Source organism: Gymnodraco acuticeps, unplaced genomic scaffold (assembly GCF_902827175.1).
Source record: "Gymnodraco acuticeps unplaced genomic scaffold, fGymAcu1.1, whole genome shotgun sequence".
NCBI lineage: Eukaryota > Metazoa > Chordata > Actinopteri > Perciformes > Bathydraconidae > Gymnodraco > Gymnodraco acuticeps.
In genome coordinates, this window is record NW_022991921.1 from 47,059 (window position 1) to 60,035 (window position 12,977).

General features: G+C 40.0%; 1 protein-coding gene across 4 annotated transcripts; it reads left to right on the forward strand.

Moving 5' to 3' along the window:
• Window positions 1-1,035: 1,035 nt before the first annotated feature.
• On the forward strand, window positions 1,036-12,498 carry LOC117535690. Of its 4 annotated transcripts, none has more exons than XM_034200204.1 (12): window positions 1,036-1,192; window positions 3,528-3,663; window positions 3,782-3,944; window positions 4,070-4,262; window positions 4,554-4,619; window positions 6,012-6,092; window positions 6,620-6,716; window positions 7,074-7,144; window positions 7,235-9,257; window positions 9,564-9,704; window positions 9,789-9,836; window positions 11,654-12,498. In XM_034200204.1, exons 2-12 carry the CDS (start codon window positions 3,552-3,554, stop codon window positions 11,884-11,886), a joined length of 3,228 nt encoding a protein of 1,075 aa, XP_034056095.1. In that variant the 5' UTR covers window positions 1,036-1,192; window positions 3,528-3,551; the 3' UTR covers window positions 11,887-12,498. The 4 variants fall into 4 exon arrangements, with proteins under 4 accessions (XP_034056095.1, XP_034056098.1, XP_034056099.1 ...); XM_034200207.1 differs by having other exon boundaries at window positions 9,792-9,836; XM_034200205.1 differs by lacking the exon at window positions 1,036-1,192 and adding an exon at window positions 2,410-2,455.
• Window positions 12,499-12,977: the final 479 nt, after the last annotated feature.

Here is a 12,977-nt window from a genome sequence, read left to right on the forward strand (position 1 = left end):
CCAAAATCAGCTGAGCTGCAACATAATACAGACAGTTAATAATCAACAGAATCACAAGGACATTATACGACTCTGCTAAAAACACTCACTCATAAGTAACGTTTTTGTTTACTGTTTGGAAGTCTCAAATACGCACTTTAAATCCATATCAATAGCAATGTATCACAAAAATAGCTCTCTTCCTTATTATTGTGTAACGTTAATTATATTAGCTTGAACTCCAAAATGGATATCCTAATTTCCTCACCTCCACCCACTACAATCACGCGCACCAATGTTATATTTAACTCATATGTAACTCCCTCCACCCCGGATAAAAGCACGTTAAGAAGCCCTTTTTCTCTAATTCCACAACGTTGGATGAAATAACATTAGGAGAACGGATTAATAGGCTGTTCATGGTTAACGTGTGTTGCTAACTTTTACCGGAATCCTAGCCTAATGTTATCTGTAAACGGTAGATTTAGGGATAATCCACTAACATCCTTTAATACACATGTTAATTTGACTCAGATGTGCTGATAATATCCGCAATATAAATCTTTAAACGTCTTCTTTCCTTTAAAAGTCCATCACGAACGGTCTATTATGCTGCAACTCTACTACGGCTAGCCTTGCCGCTAACTTCCAGGAACTATTGAGAGGCTCCACGATCCGCCATTGCTGTACACAAATGGTCCATTGGAGTGAACGGAGATCGTAACTCTTTCTATTATAGGGCTCTGGGTATACCCACCATTTGACCTGACTACCCACCGTCATTACGCGAACCTTGGTGGTATACGTGGACTATGCCGAAGTAGGCTTAAAACAAAGAGTGTATCCATGTTTATTAGTGTCTAACTAACATAAATCCTCATTTTCTGAAAAAGTCATTTTTTACCACTAAACCTGTTTTTGAGTGTATCCCATGAGTGTATAGAACAGCGCATCACATCGGTGGTCGGTAGCTTTGCAGTTCCATACACATTGTTTATGCAAACAGTCACATATGACGGGCTGGCTGCCCTGTGATTGGCTGGTTTCCTGCGTCCTTACAAACCATCAACTGAAAGGTACTTCTGATTGGCTGGTTTAGACATTGGGCGGTAGCAAGAAGTCACCTCAAGATGCATGCTCGCAGCTGCGTTCACTCATGGAAAGACACATGGACAATGGAGCTACAACAGCCTACTTGATTAAACACAAACAGGTAAGCTTGCATACTTGTAGATATTGCTTCTTTTACATGAGTAAGTGTAAACTTAACCTCCATATTATTATTGATTACCAGCTGATGAAATAGCATACGTGTAAATGTTTTTTTAGTAGTTCAACTTTGTAGCACATGCTAGCATACATGCTAGCATGTGTACATGTCTTTGTATTGAACTAGTAGCACCAGAGCTAACTGCGTGTGCTTCAGACTCACAGTATGCTAGCATGTGTAGTGTACATGTTTTTGTATTGAACTAGTAGCACCAGAGCTAACTGCGTGTGCTTCAGACTCACAGTATGCTAGCATGTGTAGTGTACATGTTTTTGTATTGAACTAGTAGCACCAGAGCTAACTGCGTGTGCTTCAGACTCAGAGTATGCTAGCATGTGTACATGTTTTTGTATTGAACTAGTAGCACCAGAGCTAACTGCGTGTGCTTCAGACTCAGAGTATGCTAGCATGTGTACATGTTTTTGTATTGAACTAGTAGCACCAGAGCTAACTGCGTGTGCTTCAGACTCACAGTATGCTAGCATGTGTAGTGTACATGTTTTTGTATTGAACTAGTAGCACCAGAGCTAACTGCGTGTGCTTCAGACTCAGAGTATGCTAGCATGTGTACATGTTTTTGTATTGAACTAGTAGCACCAGAGCTAACTGCGTGTGCTTCAGACTCAGAGTATGCTAGCATGTGTACATGTTTTTGTATTGAACTAGTAGCACCAGAGCTAACTGCGTGTGCTTCAGACTCAGAGTATGCTTCAAAATATCGTCGACGACATATTTCCGCATCGACGCACACACGTGGGTCACCCAAAGCAACAAGCAGTTCTCAATCGCACTTCAAACACAATGGAGACTGAAACGGCTACCACCTCCTCCTCACAGGATTGCGCACGAAGCCCCCAAACGAAAACATCTCGCCCTAGGTCTTCAAAAGCATGGGAATATTTTAAAGTTAGTCCAAAACGCAAAGATATTTATATATTTATATCTCACTGAGACTGCTGCATAGCCTAGCAGAAGCAGCAGCTAGCTGTGGTGGCTACCATTAGCAGCTAGCATTTGCTCTCCGATTTTTTACATAAAATGGAATTATGGATTATAAATTCAATCATTTTTTTATACATAGACGTTAAAAACCTATGGATTAACCGATTCAGCCGCGTTTTTTCTCATTTTAATGCCATTGAACACGTCTTTTGATCAGATTGACAGCTACGGTGGTGAGACGATCTCCCTAGAAGCTCTGTGAAGGTACGTGTTGTGATGACTGTATTTGCTTCCCCTGTCGCGAGTCCGGATCACTCAGTGATGATACTATGCACCTACATAATCTGTGGAGTCTCAGCTTTAATCGGATATATTGTATGTGCAGCTACGATAAGTAATAAGGGTACTTTTATCTTGAGTTCTGTGCCAATGTCCGTTAGCATTTTTCGCTCAGGGGTCATTTAGATGCTTCTTATGAGACTTGTGTTTTGTTTTGGTAAACATGGTTTGTATCGTCAGTTAGCTGAGATTATTTCCGTTAATCTGGTATAACACATTAATAGGTTCTTAAATATTAAGATCCCCTGAGACACAGTATCGTGAAAAAAAACATTACATTACGTTTTTTATGAATTGAACAACAGAAAAATAATCGTTAGATTAGTCGACTAATCGATCAAATAATCGCCCGATTAATCGTTTTCAAAATAATCGTTTCCCCCCAGCACTATGTACCACACACACCTACACCACACACATGCACCTACAGCTCCTAAAACAGGCTACAGCCGTTGTATTTTATTATGTGAAGCACTAAATGGTTGTAGAAAAATATGGACTCTTTGTTTGTAGATATCTACTAAACTAAAGCAAATAGAGTAGGCCTGTTATACTGAGTGATATATATTATACACACTGCTCTGCTTTCTGCACGGACCTCACAGCTGTTCTCACTGTAAACATCACATCGCGATGAAAGCAGTTAATAAAATAATATCCAGAGGATGCATGGAGAGCTGTCATTGGCTGAGATAAGTCCGGCCGTGCGTCACGACTCTTTGAAACATCTCTGTTCCCGGAATTGCATCCACGATGGAGCCGTGGAGGACCCATCAGTGTATCCTCGGTTATAGCTCCTCCAGAGAGCCTCCTCGACGCTCGATCCTCGGTCCTCGAAGCGCATTTAGAGAAATGAGATGTCCTTCAACATGGCGCGCTGAAATTCATTTCCGGGTCACTACCGGAGGACCGAGGAGGGGATTTATTTATGTGATGTAAACATTGTATTTAACTGGAACTGAGGACAGGAGGTATGAACTATTACTCTTTTTCACAGCTATAATAAACCATCTAAGTCAAGATGCAAAGGCGGAGACGGAGATGCAGCAATCCAAAGGATGATGCCAAATGTTATATTGACACTGGAGGGGACAAAGCAGGGCTTGACGTCCAATACATCAATGCCATCAAAGGTGAGTTTATTCTTCAGTTCTGATTGTTTAATCATGATTTAACTTAAAGTATAAACATAAAATATGTGACTTTAGTGTGCTATTTTTCTCACTTATTTGTTATTTGTGTTCCTTGTAGGTCGCGGCATCTTCACCTCTATACCATTTCAAACAGGAGACTTTTTGATAGAATATAGAGGTGAACTCATAAGCCAACAAGAATGTGAGACGAGACTGGAACGTTATCCTGTCAGGCTCAAGGGGTTCATGTTCGAATTCCATTTTGATGGAAAACTGTGGTGGTGCGTATTATGTCAATGATAAGTCTGAGCACAATGAATGAAGTTGGATTTATTTTCACAGCTTAGCTAGCTGTTTTCACTTCAATTGATTGTTTTGCAATGAAGTTTCACTTGTGTTTTTGTAGCGTCGATGCAGCAAAAGAGCACGAGTCTCTAGGCAGACTTGTGAATGACAATCACAGAAACCCGACTGCAAAGATGAAAAGACTATCCGTGCAAGGGAAGCCCCATCTTTGTTTGTTCGCTGAGCGAGACATAAGTCCAGGAGAGGAGATCACCTATAATTACGGTGATTCAGACTGGCCGTGGAGATGCAAGGTGGTCAACATTGTACTTGCTCTAACCATCACACCACATACGTAAATGCTACATATTATCCAATGCATTAGTTTTGATTATGATTATTTCAGTATAAATATTGTAAATATCATTTTTTTTTAAATATACTTCTGATAGTGAAACATAACTACAGGGTGTTTATTGAAATGTATATCTGAATAACTTTAATTTCATGTTACTACAAACTATGGATGGTTTAGAATCTTTAGGTACATGGGAACGCCCCATCTAATAATAATAATGGTGTGTGTGTGTGTGTGTGTGTGGCAGGGTCTTGATGAAGTGATGCCTCTGGAAACCTGTGGGGCCACATCTCCAAATGAGAACATTGAAGAGGTATTTTTTTACATTAAGGCGAGACACCCCAGGTGAATAGGGTACATTTTTTAACTTAAAGGTATCAGCTAGAAATTTCTCCAGTTAATTACTTACAATAAGGCAATTGTCTTTTGTATTACAAGTTTTCTGAAATAGCATGTTTAAATATGCAAATTATCCATTATCATCATTAAATATGCACATATTTTAACACATTTCAGGAATCTAAATCTGAACTTTGGATAAAGCCAGATTCAAAATTCTTGTTTCATTTTGTAGTCATATTAGTATCTAAGGCTTTTACAGAAGGGATATTGGATATCTCTTTTTATCATTCCATAAATCAGAAAATACTGTCAACAGCCCTAAAATATCCATTTTCGCCATGTTTTTAGGTATACAATGTTGTATAATTCAGGCTATGAATTATATATGAACAAACCCTTCTGTAAAAGCCTTCATAATATTGATAGGAATATAACTGGAAGGTTTGGTGTCTCTATGTGCTACTGAAGTTGAAATTTCGAGCTCAGAGTAGGAGAAAAAAACTCATTTTGAGAAAACGACCTTTAAAGATTGCAGTGAGGCGCTAGCTAAACCCTCCTGTTCTTTGGATGACAGCTTGCGCATCGACGCACTCCGTGAAGGTATTTCATGTTCAGGGTCATTTTTTTTTATATAACCTTGCTTCGTGCAAGTGACAATTGTTGTCGTCTTCTCTGTGAACGTTTTTTTCGCCGTTCTTTTGGCATTTTGAGATTTCAATTTCTAGCTGAAAGCTAACCAGGAAGTGTTTTAACACACCACGTGACGCATCTGAACGAATCACGTTGTCAGAAATTGACACCAGCCAATGAGATTTCGTTTCTTGGTTTAAGACCCCTTTGTGCTTTCACGATTGGTTGCTGATACAAAGGAAATGACCATATTTGGTTCCGATGAGATTGTGCAGGAGAGACGGAGCTTTTCAGCGATACCTCTGTTGACATGGTGCACACAGCGGTCGCGGTACTTTATGTTACGTTAGAATGCTAACTTTTGGTGAATTTAGGAGAAATCTACAGACGCAAATAGACAAACTATAGTAAAATAAACACTTAAATGTGTATTTGTACGTTTTCCTTCCAAAAGCCTGAAAGAAAACATGTTATGGAATCAAAATAGCACAAAATCTCAAAATTGATCAGTACTTGAAAAACGATGTTTCTGCCGTGTCTCGCCTTAAACATAGATTTAATATCTCAAATTGATGTTTTGTTTTGGATCCAGTAAGGTTTTAAACTAAGTTTTCCTTTCATTCTTTCTGTCATCAGTAGGACCATTCTTTTATTCAATTCCAAATATTCTCTGATAGTACATTTCCAACTTTCTGTTGTATTGATTGTTCTCTTTGTGTTTTATCTGCTACAGATGGTGACTAACAGCGACTGCACTGAGAGCTACACGAAGACGACAGGTCAAGTGTTTTCTCCCCTCAGCAGAGCCGAAAAGGTACATGACATTTAAATACTACTTGATTGTATCTATTTACATACCGACATGTTTCTTTGGGCTGTGTATGCAGTAGTCTGAATATCATATGGTTTATAAAGACAATGGTATGTGAGGACATCGTCTTCAAATGCTTTTCAAAGTGTAAGTCATGACTGTAACTCATGCTTGCACTGCCTGCCTGTGATCTGTATGTTAAGTTGTTCAGTAAGTAATGATAAATGTAATCTATGACAAGATATAATGTAAACTAAATGTAGTATATCCTGAATTCCTAAGTGAAAAGTAAGTTTAAGGATTATACTTTTTATAACCTAAGACCTGTAATCATTTGGCCTGTCGAGCAGAACTGCATTGGACTTCAGAAACACAACCTAGATGCTTTCATATAATGTTTTGAGACTTGTAAAAGCAAATTTAATTAAACATTGATCTTCGCTATTAAAGGATTTGCTTTAAGTAGATATCAATATGTCAATGTGAAATTGTTGCTGCTCAAAAACAAAATTGTTACATTTTGCCAACAGCATTGCTTGAGGATCGCAACTGTATCCTCATTGGACAGGTGTGCTTCCTGTGTGGGACCTGTGTCCTCCTCCAAGTGGCTTGGATATGAATGCAAAGGTGAGATAGTCATGTATGAATTTGCAGTAGTTTGGTATACTTTTTAGAATGATACACCTTGGGGAAATTATTCCTGGTTTACACCATTGGATATATATATATATATATATATATATATATATATATATATCTCAACTATTAGTGTAATGCTGCGTAAAAATAGGTCATTATTGAATTATAATAGTTGTAGACTGGTATATTGTTTGGATTACTTACAAATGTTTTATTTTTCTTCCTTATCTTTTATGGTTTAATGCTGAAGATCTTTTTGACCCCGCTTTTGTATTTCATTGTGCAAACAAAACCTTTTCAATAGACCCGTACTATTTACAATAATATACAAAAAATGTGTTGCAGAGTGTTCAACAGTCTGGCATCAATCCTGCTTCAGAAACATCCAGGATGATAACCTCCATTATCTACCTAAGGTGAGCATGAGCTTAAGGTTTTGTTGAACCTTTAGCTGTCTATAACTATACGTCAAAACTAAATGTCGTTTTTTTTTCCATTTCCAACAGCCTTCTGAAAACAGTTTCAGAGATGAACTGCAGTCAATCCAATCAGATTCAGAAAAGGATCAAATATCCGATGAGTGCATGTCTGGTGGGGAATACATACCCGACTCACAAGGGGATGATGATTATTCAGATGCAAGTATCCCCTTAATGCCTAGTCAGTCAAAAGCTGGACGGATTCAATTTGAAACACTAACTGATGTTGGAAAAAATGATCCATCGGACACAAGCCTCCCAGTATTGCCCAGTACATCCGAGGATTGGCCCCCTCTTGATATGGCTATCGATGCCACAACATCTGGTCCATCGATTTCTAACAAAGACTCGTACAAGAAAAAGGCTAAAGCTGAGCTTCCCAAACATCTGACATTGAGCACTAAAAATTACTGTTTCGTTTGTAGAGAACCACAAAGCAAAATTTCCCGCCATTTCAGAACGCACAAAACGCATGCTGAAATTATACATGCCTTTTCCCTTCCCGAACACTCGAAAGAGCGAAAGATATTAATAGAAAAAATGAGGAATAAAGGAAATTTTAAACACAACACTGAAGTTTTAAAGAGTGGAACAGGGAAGCTAAAAGTAAAGAGAAAACCAAAGGCTGAAGCACCGGCAGGAAAATTCATCCACTGCATGCACTGTAAAGGATTGTACATCCGCAAGGACCTTTGGAGACATGTCCGCAGATGCCCCTGTAAGCCAGAAACCAAAGAAGAAGAAAAACCTGCAAGAACCAAAGTACTGGGTTTGGCCTCAGCTCAAGAGTCAGTTTTTTCTCAGCAGATCTCAAGTGGAGTGTGGAAGCTACTCAATGCGATGAGACAGGATGATGTTGCGTCAGTTGTCCGAAATGACTTCTCTATTATTCAGTTTGCCCAGTCACTCTACAACAAACACGGTCAAGACCCTACTAAGCATGAATACATACGTCAGAAGCTACGTGAAGTTGGACGTTTGTTGCTTTGTCTGCAAACAGAATTCTCGGTTTATAACCTTGAGGAGGCTGTTAAACCTGCTAACTTCCAAAGAGTGGTGCAAGCGGTGAAGAAAGTGTCAGGATTTGATGATAAACACCACACATATTCAACACCAAGCCTGGCGTTGAAACTTGGACATACACTACTCAAAATAAATGACATTATTCACTGTCGGGCCCTTATGGCAGAAGATGATGAACTGATCAAATCAACTAAAATGTTCGAGAAACTGTACACCTCGAAGTCGTCTGAGTTTGTGTCTCACGGTGCTCTGAACACTCTGAGCGGTGCAAAATACAACAAACCATCAACATTACCCTTCACCGAAGATGTTCAGATCCTTCATCGGCACCTTGACAAGTCTGCAGAAAGTGCCATTTGCAACTTAAAAGAGGAGGCGACACCTCAGAACTATGCTGAACTTGCAAAAGTTGCACTTGCACAAGTCATAGTGTTTAATCGAAGACGTACTGGGGAGGTTTCAAAAATGCACCTCAAACATTTTAATGAAAGAGACAACGCAGAACTGCATCAAGATGTTGTCAAGGGGTTGTCAAAGACTGAACAGAGGCTCTGCAACTATTTCAGCCGAGTTGAAATCACGGGAAAGAGGGGCAGAAAGGTTGCAGTTCTGCTCTCACCAAGCATGTTGGATGCCCTGTCCCTTCTTGTGAGTAAAAGAGCTGAATGTGGTGTTTGTTCCACCAATGTGTTCCTGTTTGCAAGACCCAAATGTATGAGCTGCTACCGAGGACAGGACTGCTTGCGTCTTCATTCAAGCAAGTGTGGTGCAAAGCACCCTGAGCACATCAGGTCGACACACCTTAGAAAACATGTCGCAACACTCTCCCAGGTGCTTAATTTAAAAAACAATGAACTGGACCAGGTAGCTGATTTCCTGGGTCATGATATCCGGGTACACCAGGATTTCTACAGGTTACCAGTTCCAACCACACAACTGGCCAAGATTTCCAAACTGCTGTTATCTATGGAGAAAGGACAGCTTTCCAGCATTCAGGGGAAATCACTGGACGAGATTGAAATTGAAGGTTTGTACAGAAACATTTTATTTTTTTAAACAAAAACATGCTTGCACTCATCCTTACCAGCCTGGAATGCTCTAGGAAAACGTTGAATTCCCAAACAACATTAACCAATCAAATGAAATGCATTGTGAGTGAGGTTGACTTTGGCTTTTGATTCTTAAAGTGTGCACTTACATCGAATAAGCTTCTTGAGTTTGCGTTGTTTAAACTATTACAGAATTGTATATATCTAAAGCTAAAATAATTCAGGTATGTTTTATTTATGTATGTCCAGATATTAATGCAAGTTTTACCTTTACTTTTTCCTAGATGAAATTTCATTCAGTGACGCTGAAGACGTAAACAGTGATTCTGATGATGATGAGACGGCAGCAACAGAGTGTGGAACTAGCGAACCTGTGACTGCTGCATCCACATCTGTTATCACAGAGCAAGACATTGACAATTTGGGTAGGTTGCCTCACTTATAGTTGTGTCTGACAGAATAGAGAATACAAATTATATATTTAACAACAAAAACATTTGTGTGTTAAGCAGAAACGCTGTCATCCACAGTGAGTGAGACGGCTCCTCCCTATGAAGGTAAGGTTGTTGAACTTGGAAAAGGCATTGAGATAAGCTTATAAGAAAACGGTGTTAAGACCTAGCCAAAACAGTTTTGATCTTCAGAAATGTATTGATTAGTTTCCTTTTTGGGAGTGGTCAATTATTACTAGAATGCATTTCCAGCCTAGGACTTTTTAAATGTCCAACCCATCATTCTACCCCTGCTGTCCAAAAAGATAGGAGGTATGAATATATGACCCTCAATTCATTTATTAAAAGACAGTGGCAAAAAAAGGGTAGCACTTCTGTACCCTTTTTTCTGATATGACAACTGTGGCTGACGCTCCCTGGGTCTGGCCTACATTGCTGTGTCCGTCTGTATGGGGTAAGAGTCACACAATGCCAATCTTCTTGACTAGTTATTGATTTCGAATAGGGCTGCACGATTTTGGGGAAAAATCTAATTGCGATTTTTCTGACAAATATTGCGATTCGATTTGGGATATTTATTTTTAAGCGACCCAACGGAAGTTTATTGTAAAATGCGGCCATATCTCCGGCTAGGAAGGTCGTATCAACGTGCTCCCGTCTCTAGCACCCTCGCAGCCTGAGCTACGAGTGAAAGAACTAAACTTACATGAAACTTCCGTTGGGTTGCTTTAAAGTCAAGCTTCAGTTTAAGACTCACCCTGTAATAGAAACACGTGATGGAGCATTACTAACCTGACTCAGGTGGTTTGTTTCACCAAAGCATCTAAAGCTCCATTGGAAGCCATTTGGAAAGGGCAGGCACTTTCAGAAGCACTTGGCAGGTGATTGGATCAATCTGTCTATCACCTTCTATCATGGGCCACTTCTGATTGGTTAACAATGGCTGGTACATGTGGAGCACAGCACTTCAAATTGTAATTTCGAATGTGGTACTCACTTACACTAAGAAACATTTCCAATGAAGATTGCGGTGTAAGCTATTATACTATTATCAAGGTCGAGAACGACTCATTGCAACACGTTTACCGCCAATGTAAATTCAATACAATTTAAACTGAAAACCCAATCCTAAACCCAGTAGTCTTGTTTTCAATTTCATCATATAGTACGATGTACATGTGTAATGACTTAACTCCAGAATGATCAATTTCATAAATAAAAAATACAGGACCTTTTTTATAAAGATTTCTCAATAGCCACTTTGCTTATTGGATTGCTGTCCTAAAGTTAAGGCTAGGAGGCAGGCATGAGGAGGAAGAATGAGAAGAGGGTGGCATGTATGTGCTACTCAGCGTTTCCGCCAGGGGGGCGTCTTGCCGTCATTTAGCTCGGAACGCCCTGAACTCGAGCCGAGGGCGTCCAAAAAAAAAAAGATCAAGAGTTTTTATCGCTTGAAATGACGACAAGGACATCCCTTAGTTGGACGGGCAAAGGAGTCTGGTGGGATTATTTTCGCCGCCAGCAAAGCGTATTCCTGTGACGGAAAGTGTACTGCCGGCGAGCCTTGGTGGGGAGTGCTAGTGGAGCACGCACGTGAACTGCGAGTGCCTTAGCCTCGCAGCGGCAAAACTGAGGCTCTGTGGTAAAATGAAGAGCCGAAAGAGCCGGCCCTTCTTAGTGACTACTGACTAGTCACTAAGAAGAGCCGGAATTCCCATCACTAATACGCAAAGAGATAGTATCTATAAGGGACGGCTCAAGTCACGTGACACAACATGACGTCACCCCCCCCCTCTCAGCCCTGGTCTGGCGGAAACACTGGTGCTACTCGTATCCAGTTTTCGGATAAAAAGCAGATGTTATTTCCAACTAAAATTTGATTCTACTGATTTGATTTTTTGTTTTACTTTTATATCTTTCAGGAAAGGATCATGAAAAGGCCAGAAAAACAATCAAGAAAGCGTGGGCCAAGAATGAGGTAGCTGCAGTAATGCGGCATTTTAAGCTTTATATTGCCAAAGGACATCTGGCCACCAAATCTGAGTGCCAGCACTGCAAGCTGGTTGAAGGCAAAGTGCTTGATGAACGAACGGTACAAAATATAAGAGACTTTGTTCGCAATCGCGGAATCGCCCGAAAGAGGCAGTCACAGTGAAACCATCAGTTTTGTTTTGTATTATGTTGTGGTTATCCTGAGGACTTCAAGTTTATTACAGCACCCATGTCCAACCGAAGGGTCAGTTGGATAAAAATTGCATTATAATGGGAAAGCAAAGCTATGTAACATTTTGGACGTTATCCCGGCCGTTTTCTAATCCCTTTTATTTTGTATGTTAAACCAATGATTCATACTAATGCACTTTTTGACATTTGTTTTAAATGGTAAACTATGCAGATTTTTCCTTCAAAAAAGCAAGCCATTGACTCGCCAACAACCCATTGACGTGTGTGTTTTGGTGTCTATCGAAACCTAGTAACCATGTTTCATTGCTCTCTCGGTTGCCTTCAAACAACAATTCCTCTGACTGTCGATCTGTATGTCGCTGACTGTCTGACTGTTGATCTGTGTAGCTGTATGTCTATCTCTAGCAAGCTCATCTGTTGGTCTGTCTTAACAGTTTACTCTGCTCCAACTTTTGTCACATGGCCTGTTAACTGGACCTTTTTCTGCATAGTATACTTGAATGTGTTTAAACATAAATGTATTTGTTTGAGAAGAGTTGATGCTACCTTTTTTATTTTACAATTAAAGTGACTGCTCCCATAATGCTGTGTCCTGTCTGGTTGTGTATTTATGTAAATTTGGAGGGGTGTGGGAGTGGCCTTAATGGCCCTTTTTTTTTTTTTTTTTTTTTTTAAAGACTCCATAGGTTTTTTTTGGTCCTTATAAGTCACACTTTTTTCAGTAGACATGTCTGGGTATACCACAATATAAGTAGGTGTGTTTTAAAGGGTGTATCAGCTCTAAAGTGAGCGGAGTACTTTGACCCAACTCCCATAGCTGTAGGACCTCAGGAAAGGTAGCCGATCTAAACCACCACCGGGCCGGTTTTGGGAAAAAGTGCGGCTATTACATAAAACCGTGTGTGTTCAGGTTCGCTGGAGCCTTCGTCCTTACCGGCTACTGAAAGTAAATTATGCAGCATCGTATTTCATCTTCCAAAGGCTTTCTCTGTTCACCCTACACACACTTCACACACACTTTTGGCGCCTGTCAGTCCCTCCAGGCTGCACTATGTCCCTCCC

Bases quoted from the DNA above. Each gene is read 5' to 3' on its own strand.
- LOC117535690 (XM_034200204.1), top strand. From the start codon at position 3,552: ATGCAAAGGCGGAGACGGAGATGCAGCAATCCAAAGGATGATGCCAAA. The intron at 3,945-4,069 runs GTGCGTATTATG...GTGTTTTTGTAG, and splicing joins TTTGATGGAAAACTGTGGTG to CGTCGATGCAGCAAAAGAGC. The intron at 7,145-7,234 runs GTGAGCATGAGC...CATTTCCAACAG, and splicing joins ACCTCCATTATCTACCTAAG to CCTTCTGAAAACAGTTTCAG.